This window comes from Melanerpes formicivorus, unplaced genomic scaffold (assembly GCF_026170545.1).
Source record: "Melanerpes formicivorus ecotype bairdi unplaced genomic scaffold, bMelFor1.0.p_v2 SCAF_42, whole genome shotgun sequence".
In the NCBI taxonomy this organism is placed as follows: Eukaryota; Metazoa; Chordata; class Aves; order Piciformes; family Picidae; genus Melanerpes; species Melanerpes formicivorus.
Genome location: NW_027142394.1, coordinates 995,077 through 1,010,378, shown reverse-complemented (window position 1 = coordinate 1,010,378; position 15,302 = coordinate 995,077). Strand labels below are relative to the sequence as shown.

General features: G+C 52.2%; 1 protein-coding gene across 3 annotated transcripts in view; it reads left to right on the top strand.

Moving 5' to 3' along the window:
* The window catches only part of SS18 (SS18 subunit of BAF chromatin remodeling complex), a 60,738-nt gene that overhangs the window by 27,016 nt on the left and 18,420 nt on the right, over window positions 1-15,302 (top strand). For 2 of the 3 annotated variants that reach the window (XM_068158736.1, XM_068158737.1), the window contains exons 5-7: window positions 1,092-1,313; window positions 13,644-13,811; window positions 15,114-15,218. In XM_068158736.1, coding sequence (XP_068014837.1) covers window positions 1,092-1,313; window positions 13,644-13,811; window positions 15,114-15,218 — 495 coding nt within the window. The remainder of the gene's footprint in view (window positions 1-1,091; window positions 1,314-13,643; window positions 13,812-15,113; window positions 15,219-15,302) is intronic. The other variant, XM_068158738.1, reaches the window with a different exon arrangement.

Sequence of the window (15,302 nt, the reverse complement as noted above, 5' to 3'; positions counted from 1 at the left end):
CACAACAACCCCAGGCAATGCTACAGGCTGGGGTCAGAGTGGCTGAGAGCATCCAGGCAGAAAGGGACCTAGGAGCACTGGTTGACAGCAGCTGAACATGAGCCAGCAGTGTGCCCAGGTGGCCAAGAAGGCCAATGGCATCCTGGCCTGCATCAGGAGTAGTGTGGCCAGCAGGAGCAGAGAAGTCATTGTGCCCTGTGCTCAGCACTGCTGAGGCCACACCTTGAGTCCTGTGTCCAGTTCTGGGCCCCTCAGTTTAAGAAGGACACTGAGAGACTTGAAGGTGTCCAGAGAAGGGCAACAAGGCTGGGGAGGGGTCTGGAGCACAGCCCTGTGAGGAGAGGCTGAGGGAGCTGGGGTTGTTTAGCCTGGAGAAGAGGAGGCTCAAGGGAGACCTTGCTCTCTCCAACTCCCTGAAGGGAGGCTGTAGCCAGGTGGGGGTTGGTCTCTTCTCCCAGTCAAGCAGCAGCAGAACAAGAGGACACAGTCTCAAGCTGTGCCAGGGGAGGTTTAGGCTGGAGATGAGGAGAAAGTTCTTCCCAGAGAGAGTTGTTAGCCATTGGGATGTGCTGCCCAGGGAGGTGGTGGAGTCCCCATCCCTGGCGGTGTTCAAGAGGGGATTGGACGTAGCACTTGGTGCCATGGTTTAGTTGTCATGAGGTGTTGGGTGACAGGTTGGACTTGATCTTTGAGGTCTTTTCCGACCTTATTGATTCTGTGGTTCTGTGATAAAGTCACAGATGTGCAATCCAAGGGAATCCAAGGCTGACAACCACCAGTTGGCCAGCCTGGAAGAAAGAGAGTGCAGGCTCTTGACAATACCAGCTCAGGATTTGTGGAAGGGCTTGTTTGAGTAGGTGCTTGCAGGGGGCTGGGGGTGGAGGGAGGGGTTGATGGGATTAAAAGAGGTGCCTGCTGATGGTCAGGCCATGGTGTCCAGGTGGGCAGTCATGAGCAAAGTCTGGGCTTTAGCTTTGTTTTCCTGCCATTGTCTTTAATGACTTTAATTTAGTCCTATGAGTCTGACTGTGTTTTCTTGCTTTGTGGTACTTAATGTGGCCTCCTTTTCTCCCTGCTCTTTCTTTCTGAAGGACCTAACCATATGCCTATGCAAGGACCTGGACCCAACCAGCTCAATATGACAAACAGTTCCATGAACATGCCTTCAAGTAGCCACGGGTCCATGGGCGGCTATAACCACTCCGTGCCATCCTCACAGAGCATGCCAGTGCAGAATCAGATGACCATGAGCCAGGGACAGCCCATGGGCAACTATGGTCCCAGACCAAACATGAACATGCAACCAAACCAAGGTAAGTGAGCTGCTTGTGAGCTTCTGGACAAAGGGAGTATCTCAGGTTCAGATTCGTGGTGAAATCACACAGTGTCACAGTAGAACTAAGGTTGGAAGAGACCTCGAGGATCATCGAGTCCAACCTATCAACACAGATCCATGACTAAACCATGGCACCAAGTGCCACATCCAATCCCCTCTTGAACACCTCCAGGGATGGGGACTCCACCACCTCCCTGGGCAGCACATCCCAATGACGAATGACTCGCTTGGTGAAGAACTTCCTCCTCACCTCCAGTCTAAACCTCCCCTGGCACAGCTTGAGACTGTGTCCTCTTATTCTGGTGCTGGTTGCCTGGGAGAAGAGACCAACCCCCCCACCTACAACCACCTTTCAGGTAGTTGTAGAGGGCAATGAGGTCTCCCCTGAGCCTCCTCTTCTCCAGGCTAAGCAACCCCAGCTCCCTCAGCCTCTCCTCACAGGGCTGTGCTCAAGGCCTCTCCCCAGCCTCATTGCCCTTCTCTGGACACCTTCAAGTGTTTCGATGTCCCTTCTTAAACTGAGGGGTCCAGAACTGGACACAGGACTCAAGGTGTGGCCTAACCAATGCAGAGTACAGGGGCACAATGACTTCCCTGCTCCTGCTGGCCACACTATTCCTCATGCAGGCCAGGATGCCATTGGCCCTCCTGGCCACCTGGGCACACTGCTGAGGCCAGCAGGAGCTGAAGCAGGAGCCTCAATCCCCTCATCCAGATCATCAATAAAGATGTTAAAGAGGATGTGGCCCAGCACTGGTCCTTGGGGCACACCACTAGTGACTGCACTGTGTCCTCTGTGCAGAGCAAAGCTCCACTTTGTCACACAGATACCATTGGTGCCTGAGGTGTGCAAACAGCCCAGGTCATACTGGTCAGTTCCATTAGTAGATTCAGAGATCCATAGACATGTTTAGGTTGGAAGGGACCTTGAAGGTCAGCTAGTGCCAGCCCCACTGCATTGTGCAGTTGTTGCCCAGGTTGTTCAAGGCCTCAACCAACATGGCCCTGAACCCCTCCAGGGAAGGGGCATCCACAGCTTCCCTGGGCAGCCTGTTCCAGTGTCTCCCCACCCTCACTGGCAAGAATTTCTTCCTAATCTGCAGTCTAAATCTGCCCTTTTCCCAGCTGCAATCCATTCCCCCTCATCCTGTAACCACAGACCCTTGTAAAAACTCCCTTCCCAGCTTTCCTATAGAATAGAATAGAATAGACCAGGTTGGAAGAGACCTCCAAGATCATCGTGTCCAACCTATCATCCAACACCACCTAATCAACTAACCCATGGCACCAAGCACCCCATCAAGTCTCCTCCTGAACACCTCCAGTGATGGTGACTCCACCACCTCCCCGGGCAGCCCATTCCAATGGGCAATCACTCTCTCTGTGTAAAACTTCCTCCTGACCTCCAGCCTGAACCTCCCCTGGCACAGCCTGAGACTGTGTCCTCTTGTTCTGGTGCTGGTTGCTTGGGAGAAGAGACCAACCTCTGCCTGTCTACAACCTCCCTTCAGGAAGTTGTAGAGAGCAATAAGGTCACCCCTGAGTCTCCTCTTCTCTAGGCTAAGCAGCCCCAGCTCCCTCAGCAGGCTCCCTTCAGGTACTGGAAGGCTGCTCTAAGGTCTCTCACAGGTACTGGAATGTAGATGACAGGAAGGTTTAGAAAGGACAGAAGATGAAGTTAATGAGACACCCAAAAGGAGTCAAGGGGAGACAGCTGTCTCAGCAGTTTTCCTACCCCTGGTGGAAGTGGGGAGTCCATCCCTGGCTGCATTGTTCATGGCATGTTCCTTGGAATTTAGCAGCAGAGGAAACGGAGGAAGCCCACAGCAGAGGACCCCATCTCCAGTGGAAATGTCCCTGCCTTCCTGAACTCACAAGTTACCTGTGCATGCTGGAGTTCCTCTGGAGAAGGTGTGAGGTGCTGTAGGGAAGTCCTGTGCAGCTGGAATGTCCTGGCTGCAGGGAGCTAGCAGTGAATGAGCAGCTCTGTGTGGGGGAGGCAGCCATCCACTCAGTCACTCTGTGGAAACACCAGCTTGCTTTGGCTGCTTTACACTTCAGGACTGGTGATTATTCCAGCTCAGAGTGGTGCTCTTCCCTTTCCCTTACAGTATTCCCCTGCTGTACTTCCAGGGCTCTGTCAGACCTGAAAATTGTTCATTAGAAATTAGGCAGAAAGATACTTAAAAGGTTTTTGCTCTGAGCAAATAACAGGGCTGAAGTGGCTGTGGGGAATAAAGAATAAAGCAGAATCTAACCAAATTATAGGCTTGAGAACAAGAGCAAATTCACAGGTTCATAGAATCCTACACTGGTTTGGGTTGGAAAGGACCTTAAAGATCATTTAGTTCCAACCCCCCTGCCATGGGCTCTAGGGACACCTTCACCAGCCCAGCTTGCCCACAGCCTCATCCAGCCTGGCCTTGAACACCTCCAAGGAGGGGACATCCACAGCCTCCCTGGGCAACCTGTACCAGAGTCTCACCAGCCTCACTGGAAAGAATTTCTTCCTAATCTCCAGTCTCAATCTCCCTCTTCCAGCTTCAACCCATTGCCCCTCATCCTGTCACCACAAGCCCTTGCAATACATCCCTCCCCAGCAAGCTTGTAGCCTGTACAGGGGGACAATCACTAAGGTTGGAAAAGACCTCAGAGATCACCAAGTCCAACCTGTCACCCAGCACCTCCTGACTAACTAAACCTTGGCTCCAAGTGCCACATCCAATCCTTTTTAGAACACCTCCAGGGATGGGGACTCCACCACCTCCCTGGGCAGCACATTCCAGTGGCAAATTACTCTTGCTGGGAAGAACTTTCTCCTCACCTCCAGCCTCAACTTCCCCTGGCACACCTTGAGACTGTGTCCTCTTGTTCTGGTGCTGCTTGCCTGGGAGAAGAGACCAACCCCCACCTGGCTACAACCTCCCTTCAGGGAGTTGGAGAGAGCAATAAGGTCACCCCTGAGCCTCCTCTTCTCCAGGCTAAGCAACCCCAGCTCCCTCAGCCTCTCCTCACAGGGCTGTGCTCCAGACCCCTCCCCAGCCTCCTTGCCCTTCTCTGGACACATTCAAGTGTCTCAATATCCTTCTTAAATCACTGCCCTACTCCTGCTGGCCACACTCTTGCTGATCCAGGCCAGGATGCTGTTGGCCTCCTTGGCCACCTGGGCACACAGCTGGCACGTTTTGTTTCTTTGTGTTCTGAAAAGCTGATCCATAATGAGGATGAGAGATCCTCCTGCAGCAATCAGTTAATAACAGCACTAGGTAATTATAATGCTAAAAATTCTGCTGGATAAGGTCTTAGCATCTCAAGTTGGCTGTTAAAATTTAGGAGATGTTTTTGACCTTAATTTTTCCCTGCGTGGGTTCCCCATCTGTAGAGGAATGAGTTTGATTGGTAAGGTTATATGATACCATCTGATTTCACAGGGGTGCTGTGAAGGTCTATTCATTATGGAGATGTGGCCATTTGAGTTGAGTGCCATGGAAAACCCATGAGTCAGTTAAGAACTCTGTCTTCAGTGCCTGGCCTTGGCATCTCACATGAACAATGAGGAGGAAACAAAACACCAGAATGGCTTCCCAGTGACTAATCTCTGCTGTGTGCTGCCTGAGACCAGGGCTGGTGAATAAAAGCATGTGGTGTGGCCAGCAGGACAAGGAAGGGGATTCTGGCCCTCTGCTGTGGTGTGCTGCATCCAGCAGGAGCAGGGAGGTCATTGTGCTCAGCACTGGTTAGGCCACACTTGGAGTCCTGTGTCCAGTGCTGGGCTCCTCAGTTTAGGAAAGATGTTGAGGTGCTGGAAGGTGTCCAGAGAAGGGCAACAAAGCTGGGGAGGGGTCTGGAGCACAGCCCTGTGAGGAGAGGCTGAGGGAGCTGGGGTTGCTTAGCCTGGAGAAGAGGAGGCTCAGGGGAGACCTCATTGCTCTCTCCAACTCCCTGAAGGGAGGTTGTAGCCAGGTGGGGGTTGGTCTCTGCCCAGGCAAGCAGCACCAGAACAAGAGAACACAGTCTCAAGCTGAGCCAGTCTCCAGCTGTGCTAGGCTGGATGTTAGGAAGAAGTTCTTCCCAGCAAGAGAGATTGGCCATTGGGATGTGCTGCCCAGGGAGGTGGTGGAGTCACCATCCCTGGAGGTGTTTAAGAAGAGCCTGGATGAGGCACTTGGTGCCATGGTTTAGTTGATCAGATGGTGTTGGGTGATAGGTTGGGCTTGGTGATCTCAAAGGTCTCTTCCAACCTGGTCTATCCTATCCTATCCTATCCTATCCTATCCTATCCTATCCTATCCTATCCTATCCTATCCTATCCTATCCTATCCTATCCTATCCTATCCTATCCTATCCTATCCTGTCCCATCCTATCCTATATCCTATCCCATCCTATCCTATATCCTATCCCATCCTATCCCATCCTATCCCATCCTATCCCATCCTATCCCATCCTATCCCATCCTATCCTATCCTATCCTATCCTATCCTATCCTATCCTATCTTAATTGCAAAGCTGCTGTAGCAGCCTGGGGCACCCCCAGGGAATGCTGGCTGCCCTTTTGGAAAAGACAGGAAGCTGCAGGAGCTGAGTGGATGTGGAAGAAACTCCCTTCTCAGGGCTGCCTTTCTCCCATGGTGTGGAGGCTGCTCCTGTTGAGTGAAGGATTTCCAGGCTTGCCAGGTTTTGACTTTCCAGAAGGGAGATGGAAGCACGATTTTCTGGAACCTGAAACCTGTGTGGAAGCTCCTCTTCATTTCTGTTGGATGGATCTTGTGCAGGCAGAGACTAATAAAAGCAATGGAATTTAAATACTTCAATAGTGAGGACCAGGAAGTCAGGGCTTGGCCATCTCAGAGGCTTTGCTCTCAGATCCTTTTGCTGGGATTGCATTCCCTTGCCAGAGCTGCTTGAAGGAAAGAATTCAGTAGAAGGGACTGCAGGTTCCAGAGTCTCCCACAGGTGCAGCACCCTGTGGCAGGGCTACATTTCTATCTGAACAGCACAGTGGATCTCCACAGCAGAGTACTCAGAGCTGTACCAAGAACAGACCTGGTAACCCCAGCACTGAGGCTGCCTACAGTGAAGCCCTTTGCCAGCGAGAGAGCTGCAGGCACCAGCTGAGTGCTTTGTGCTGCAGTGGAGGGCTCCAGGCCCAGCAGAGAGCTGGCTCTGTCCATGGTGCTCGTGGAGCCACCAGTTCCCTCACTGGTGCAGGGCTCTCAGGTGCCAGCCTGCCCAGTGTTTTGGGGTGTTGCATGTTGCTTGGGTTGGGGGAGGGGGGGGAACTAGTTTTGTTCTTGACAAGTGAATCCTAAATGAGAAGATGATGTTGACTTAGTCAATTTGAGCCTGAGATTTGACAGTTTCAATTCTATACACTCACAAAAATTCCATTCCATTTTCAGAGCTCTTTCAGTTTCCAAGGTCTTAGAACCATAGAATCAATAAGGTTGGGAAAGATCTCAGAGATCATCAAGTCCAACCTGTCACCCAACACCTCCTGACTAAGCCATGGCTTCAAGTGCCATGTCTCCAGTCCCTTTTTGAGCACCTCCAGTGATGGTGACTCCACCACCTCCCTGGGCAGCACATCCCAATGGCCAATCTCTCTTGCTGGGAAGAACTTTCTCCTCACCTCCAGCCTCAACTTCCCCTGGCACAGCTTGAGACTGTGTCCTCTTGTTCTGGTGCTGCTTGCCTGGAAGAAGAGACCAATCCCCACCTGGCTACAACCTCCTTTCAGGGAGTTGGAGACATCAAGAAGGTCTCCCCTGAGCCTCCTCTTCTCCAGGCTAAGCAACCCCAGCTCCCTCAGCCTCTCCTCACAGGGCTGTGCTCCAGACCCCTCCCCAGCCTTGTTGCCCTTCTCTGGACACCTTCCAGCACCTCAGCATCTTTCCTAAACCGGGGAGGATACCACATCTCCTTGTAGCATACCCTATCATTCTTGTAGCTTTATCTTCTGAGTCAGGGAGAGAAGTGGAGCAGGCTGGAAGGTCGCCAGGCACTCTGTGTTATGAGCACAACCCACAAGGCTGATCCAGGGCAGTGAATTCTCATTGTGGCTTCTACAAAGCCTTAATGAAGTTCTAATTTAAAAAGCAAACAGCAAACCTCTGCATTGCACCATGGGGACCCAACACATTTTATCACATTGTAGTGTGACTAATATTAATATTGTTAATTAACAAGCTTTCCTGAGATCCAGGAACGTTGCAGCAACGAGTCCTTCCTTCCTCCCTCCCTTCCTCCCTCCCTTCCTCCCTCCCTTCCTCCCTCCCTTCCTCCCTCCCTCCCTTCCTCCCTCCCTTCCTCCCTCCCTTCCTCCCTCCCTTCCTCCCTCCCTCCCTCCCTCCCTCCCTTCCTCCCTCCCTTCCTCCCTCCCTCCCTCCCTCCCTCCCTCCCTCCCTTCCTCCCTCCCTTCCTCCCTCCCTTCCTCCCTTCCCTTCCTCCCTTCCCTTCCTCCCTTCCTTTCTTTCTATCTTCCTTTCCTCCCTTCCTCCCTCCCTTTCCTCCCTTCCTTTCCTCCCTTCCTTTCCTCCCTTCCTTTCCTCCCTTCCTTTCCTCCCTTCCTTTCGTCCCTTCCTCTCTTCCCTTCCTCCCTTCCTCTCTTCCCTTCCTCCCTTCCTCTCTTCCCTTCCTCCCTTCCTTCCTTCCTTCCCTTTCTCCCTTCCTTCCTCTCCCTTCCTCCCTTTTCCTCTCTTCCTTCCCCACAATGCTGCCTAATGTTTCCCAGTAGCTCCAAGCAGAGGGGCAGTGGAATGGAATGATCTCAATTACCTACTTGTTCAGAAGATCACAAACCAAAATACTGCTTTGCTAAAGTGGAAAAATAATCACAGCACTGCTAGATGCATGGAATGGGTTGGGTTGGAAGGGATCTTAATGATTATCTAGTTTCAAGCCCCGTGCCATGGGCAGGGACACCTCCCACCAGCCCAGCTTGCTCAAGGACACATTCAGCCTGGCCTTGAATGCCTCCAGGGAAGGGGCATCCACAACCTCCCTGGGCAACCTGTGCCAGTGTCTCACCACCCTCACTGCAAAGAATTGCTTCCTAATCTTCAGTCTAAATCTCTGCTCTTCCACCTTCAATCCATTGCCCCTCATCCTGTCCCTACAAGCCCTTGCAAAAAGCCCCTCTCCAGCTTGCTTATAACCCTCTTCAGGTACATTGAGAGACTTGAAGGTGTCCAGAGAAGGGCAACAAAGCTGGGGAGGGGTCTGGAGCACAGCCCTGTGAGGAGAGGCTGAGGGAGCTGGGGTTGCTTAGCCTGCAGAAGAGGAGGCTCAGGGGAGACCTTCTTGCTCTCTCCAACTCCCTGAAGGGAGGTTGTAGCCAGGTGGGGGTTGGTCTCTTTTCCCAGGCAAGCAGCAGCAGAACAAGAGGACACAGTCTCAAGCTGTGCCAGGGGAGGTTTAGGCTGGAGGTGAGGAGAAAGTTCTTCCCAGCAAGAGAGCTTGGCCTTTGGAATGTGCTGCCCAGGGAGGTGGTGGAGTCCCTATCCCTGGAAGTGTTCAAGAGAGGCTTGGATGTGGCACTTGGAGCCATGGTTTAGTTGTCAGGAGGTGTTAGGTATTAGGTAATAGGTTGGACTTGATGCTCTCTGAGGTCTTTTCCAACCTTATTGATTCTATGATTCTACTGGAAGGCTGCTCTAAGGTCTCCCTGGAGCTTTCTCTTCTCCAGGCTGAACAGCTTCAACTCTCCCAGCCTGTCCCCATAGGGAAGGTTCTTCAGCCCTGGGGTCATTGTTGTGGCCTGGCATTCTTGCAGGCTCCCCTATCTATATTGGAGCCCTTTTTTGCCTTTTACACTTCAAAATGAGGGCACAGAAAGTGCCATGCTGCAGGATGGAGACATAAGTGCATCAGTTGAGGAGTGGCCAGTATTTATCATCCGAGGAAAATGAAGCTTAGCAGAGCTAAGGCCACTTCTCACTGAGAGATTCCACACAGGGGTTTAATGGGATTTCACTAATGCACTTTGAATTCACACCATTAATTAATGTGGCTTAACTTTCCCTCCTGACCCCACACAGACAGGATCTGAGTGACTGTGTATGCCTTTCCTTGGGTAAATTCAGCAGCAGCCTTGCCTGCATCCAGGTATCACAGTATCAGTCAGGGTTGGAAGGGACCACAAGGATCATCTAGTTCCAACCCCCCTGCCATGGGCAGGGACACCCCACACTAGATCAGCCTGGCCAGAGCCTCATCCAGCCTGGGCTTAAACACCTCCAGGGACAGGGCCTCGACCACCTCCCTGGACAACCCATTCCAGGGCTTCACCACTCTCATGGGGAAGAACTTCCTCCTCACCTCCAGCCTGAATCTCCCCACCTCCAGCTTCATTCCATTCCCCCTAGTCCTATCACTCCCTGAGATCCTGAGCAGTCCCTCCCCAGCCTTCTTGGAGCCCCCTTCAGATCCTGGAAGGCCACAATGAGGTCACCTGGGAGCCTTCTCTTCTGCAGACTGCACAGCCCCAACTCCTTCAGTCTGTCCTCATAGGAGAGGTGCTCCAGCCCTCTGCTCATCCTCCTGGCCCTTCTCTGGACACCTTCCAGCACCTCCAGATCCCTCCTGTAATAGGGGCTCCAGAACTGGAGGCAGGACTCCAGGTGGGGTCTCCCCAGAGCTGAGCAGAGGGGAAGAATCACCTCCCTTGCCCTGCTGGCCACACTTCTCCTGCTGCAGCCCAGGATCTGATTGGCTTTGCAGGCTGCAAGTGCACACTGGGAGCTCCTGTTGAGCTTCTCCTCCCCCAGCACCCCCAAGGCTCTCTCCTCAGGGCTGCTTTCCAGCCAGTCCCTGCCCAGCCTGGATTTGTGCCTGGGATTGCCTCGACCCAGCTGCAGGACCCTGCCCTTGCTCTTGTTGAACCTCCTGAGGTTGGCTTGTGCCCAGCTCTGCAGCCTGTCCAGGTCCCTCTGGATGGATCCCTTCCCTCCAGCTGTCTGCTGCACCACACAGCTTGGTGTCATCAGCAAACCTGCTGAGGGTGCACTCAGTGCTGCTGTCCATGGCACCCACAGAGATGTTGACCAAGCCTGGTGCCAGGACTGATCCCTGAGGGACTCTGCTTGTCCCTGGCCTCCCCTGGGACATGGACCCATGGACAGCCACCATTTGGGTGCAGTAATTTTCCAGTGCTGGGATTTCAGGTTGGACTTTCTGCTTCTGCTCCACCAAATGGTTATTTGAGGCTGTTAAATGCAGTGGCAGAATCCAGCATGCAGACAACTTGATGTTACCTTCCTGTGTCTCCTGGGATGGGGCTAAAGAGGGGCTGTGCTGGTTTGATGTTTTGAGCTGTTTCCTCCTCTTTGCTTATAAAACAAAGGACAAAGCACCAAACCCTGAAAGCTTCACCATTCCTCAAGTGTGCAATGTGAGTTAAGTGTGTTGAATGAATGCATTATGTAAAACACATTAAGAAGTTGAGTTCCTTGTCACAACTTTTCCCTCTTCATGTTTTTGATGCTGGAATAGCTCTTATTCTGAAGTGGTCCTGCAGAGGAAGTGAGGAAGCTGCTCCTTGGTGTGAGTTAGCCCAACCTGTCCTGCAGTCTCATAGAATGAGATGGCCCAGTCTCATTCTCTTTGCTCTGTGGTGTTACAAAGGATGCTCTTTAACTGTCTGGGTTTGTTACTCAGCTTTGCATTCCTCCAAGTTCAGCCTTAAGCAGATGTTCTCTCCTGGACAGGAGTTGATCTCTCCACTTCCAGAGGGTCATAGAAACTTGTTGCAACTTTCTGTGGAAGATGATCTTTGGTAAAGGCTGCTTGGAATTGTTCAGTGGTGGGCAGAGCATGGAATTGGTTTGGATGGAAAACACCTTGAAGATCATCCAGTCCAACCATTCCCTGCCTCTGCCAAGGCTGGGGCTGAACCATGGCCCTCAGCACCATACCTCTGCCTCTTTGAAACACCTCCAGGGATGGGCATTCAACCACCTCCCTGGGCAGCCTCTTCTAGTCTCTGAGAACCCTTCCAAGAGCAATGTTTCTTCTGATGCCAAACCTAAACCTCCCCTGGTGCAACTTGAGGCCATTTCCTCTTGTCCTGTCACTTGTTTCTAGGGAGAAGAGACCACCACGCCCCTGGCTGCAACCTTCTTTCAGGGAGCTGTAGAGAGCAATGAGGTCTCCCCTCAGCCTTCTCTTCTCCACACTAAACACCCTCAGCTCTCCTCAGCCTCCTCCAGAACAACCAACCCTGTGTCCCTCAGCTGCTCCTCCCCAGCCCTGTTCTCCAGACCCTTCCCCAGCTTTGTTGCCCTTCTCTGGACACACTTCAGCTCCTCCTTGTCCTTCTTGGAGTGTGGGCCCCAAAACCGAACCCAGCACTCAAGGTGTGGCCTCGGCAGTGCTGAATTCCCTGGGCCTTGCTGCACATTGACTGCTGTGTGCTTACCTGGCTCCCTGGTACATGTGGTTTGTCTTACAGGCCAAAGAAAATGGTTTGGTTTATTCTAGCAGCCCAGCAGCTGACTGATGGACTGTAACAGCTCCACCTGTACCAAGAGTGTGCCCTGAGGAGCTGGCAGCGTCCAGCAACTTTCCCATGACTTGTCAAAGTTTCACTGTCAGGTTCTCATCCAGACTTTCTTTGCAGATGCCTTTTAAACCAGACAAAACATGGGAAAAGTGTTTGCTGCTTTGTGCATTGCAGCTTGAAGAGAGAGCTTGGGGAGAGCAGGCTTGTTGGGGCCGGGTTTTGTTCCATCCCTTGGTTGCTCCTGCATTTCACAGTATCACAGTATCACAGTATAACTTAGGTTGGAAAGGAGCTCAAGGATCATCGAGTCCAACCTATCAACACAGACCCCATGACTAGACCATGGCACCAAGTGCCACATCCAATCTCCTCTTGAACACCTCCTGGGATGGGGACTCCACCACCTCCCTGGGCAGCACATCCCAATGACGAACGACTCGCTCGGTGAAGAACTTTCTCCTCACCTTGAGTCTAAACCTCCCCTGGCACAGCTTGAGACTGTGTCCTCTTGTTCTGGTGCTGCTTGCCTGGGAGAAGAGACCAACCCCTTCCCGGCCACAACCACCCCTCAGGTAGTTGTAGAGGGCAATGAGGTCTCCCCTGAGCCTCCTCTTCTCCAGGCTAAACAATCTCAGCTCCCTCAGCCTCTCCTCACAGGGCTGTGCTCAAGGCCTCTCCCCAGCCTTGTTGCCCTTCTCTGGACACTTTCAAGTCTCTCAATGTCCTTCTTAAACTGAGGGGCCCAGAACTGGACACAGGACTCAAGGTGTGGCCTAACCAATGCAGAGTACAGGGCAGAATGACTTCCCTGCTCCTGCTGGCCACACTATTCCTAATGCAGGCCAGGATGCCATTGGCCTTCTTGGCCACCTGGGCACACTGCTGGCTCATGTTTAGGTGGCTGTCGATCAGCACCCCCAGGTCCCTCTCTGTTTGGGAGCTCTCCAGCCACTCCAACCCCAGCCTGTAGCTCTGCATGGGATTGCCATAGCCAAAGTGCAGCACCTGGCACTTGGACTTGTTGAATGCCATCCCATTGGACTCTGCCCATCTGTCCAGTGGGTCGAGGTCCCTCTGCAGAGCCTTTCTACCCTCTAACTGATTAACATCTGCCCCTAACTTGGTGTCATCTGCAAACTTGCTGATGACTGACTCAATCCCCTCATCCAGATCATCAATAAAGATGTTGAAGAGGACAGGGCCCAGCACTGATCCCTGGGGGACACCACTGGTGACTGGCCGCCAGCTGGATGTGGCACCATTCACCACCACTCTCTGGGCCCGGCCCTCCAGCCAGTTCCTAACCCAGCTCAGAGTGTAGTGGTCCAAGCCATGGGCTGACAGCTTGGCCAGGAGTTTGCTATGGGGGACAGTGTCAAAGGCCCTGCTGAAGTCCAGGTAGACCACATCCACAGGCCTCCCCATGTCCACCAGACAGGTCACCTGATCATAGAAGGAGATCCATGCTGGCTGGACCTGAGCCCTTGGCCATCCTTCAGGTGCGCAGTGATTGCCGCCAGGATAATCTGCTCCATCACTTTCCCTGGCACTGAGGTCAGGCTGCAAGGCCTGGAGTTTCCAGGTTCCTTCATCCGACCCTTCTTGTGGATGGGGACCACGTTGGCCAGTTTCAGTCATCTGGGACCTCACCGGCGTGAGCCGTGGGCCCAGAAGCGTTGGAGCCCCAGGGGTGCACCAGAAATTGAGCCTCTTGTGGTCTGTTTTCAAAGGGTCTGCTTTTCAGGTTCTTTTGGAAAGGTTTTGTGTGTGTGTTTCAGAAGATGTGTTTGTTCCTTGTCCTTCTGCAGGTCCAATGATGCACCAGCAGCCTCCCTCCCAGCAGTACAACATGCCGCAAGCGGGCGGCCAACATTACCAGGGGCAGCAGCCACCCATGGGGATGATGGGCCAAGTGAACCAAGGAAATCACATGATGGGGCAGAGGCAGATTCCTCCTTACAGGCCACCACAGCAAGGTAGGACTTCACTTCAGGGGTTTTGCAGTCAGTTTAAATAACCCCCTTGAAAACTTACCTGAAATCACTTCCTTGCTGACACCAAATTCCCATCGCATTGCAGGGTGTCCCAGGCTCTGTTTGCAGACTCTCTGGTTTTTGGTTCCCCTTTGAAGGGTGGTTCTCACAGCAGATTGCTGGTATCACCAGGAAACATGAAGACAAGCATTTCTTTCTGAGTTCTTTCTGAGAAGTTCCTCCTCTCATGTGAGGAGGAGGTTCTTCCCCATGAGAGTGGTGAAGCCCTGGAATGGGTTGTGCAGGGAGGTGGTTGGGGCCCTGTCCCTGGAGGTGTTTAAGCCCAGGCTGGATGAGGCTCTGGGCAGGCTGATCTAGTGTGGGGTGTCCCTGCCCATGGCAGGGGGGTTGGAACTAGCTGATCCTTGTGGTCCCTTCCAACCCTGACTGATACTATGATACTATGATAAGTACCTAAAATTACACCTTTCAGATATGCTGATGCAGATTTCTGTTTCAATATTTAAATGCTGGCAAAAGAGAAGGAGCAGAGTACCTGCTGGGCTCTGAGGAGACCTAATTGTGGCCTTCCAGTACCTTAAGGGGGCCTACAAGAAAGCTGGGGAGGGACTTTTGAGGGTGTCAGGGAGTGATAGGACTGGGGGGGATGGAGAGAAACTAGAAATGGGTAGATTGAGACTGGATGTCAGGAAGAAGTTGTTCCCCATGAGGGTGGTGAGAGCCTGGCACAGGTTGCCCAGGGAGGTGGTGGAAGCCTCATCCCTGGAGGCTTTTAAGGCCAGGCTGGATGTGGCTGTGAGCAATCTGCTGTAGTGTGAGGTGTCCCTGCCCATGGCAGGGGGGTTGGAACTGGCTGATCCTTGAGGTCCCTTCCAACTCTAACAATTCTCTGATGATATGAAATACCTCAGCCACAAAAACAAAATCAAAAGAGGAGCCATATCCTTCTCTTTTACACTCTTTAATCCTTTGCTTTCCAATCATTTTAGGCAAGGAATAACTTTCAGACCATAGTCTGCTATCCACATGTTCCTAAAATAAGCTGAAAGCTAAAGTTTTGGTACCAATGTGCTCCATGCAGTGCAGGCAAACAATTCTCTGTGTGTGTGTAGATAAGATACATTGATTATTCTGACCTATTTTGAAGTAAACTGGATTACATGTGTTGTCTGAAATGCAACAGGATGGGTGGGGAGTACATTGGAGAAGTATTTCTCATACTAAAAAAATCAGCCATCAGCAGAAAACAAGTTATTTACATCTTGACTGGTTGTGGTTTTTCAGGCCCACCACAGCAGTACTCAGGCCAGGAAGACTATTATGGGGACCAATACAGTCATGGTGGACAAGGTCCTCCAGAAGGCATGAACCAGCAATATTACCCTGATGGTAATCTCTCCTAAATGTTAACTTTCCCATTTCCTATACCTGCCCAATACTAATGTAGTCATATGCCCCACAGCAGGGGAATGA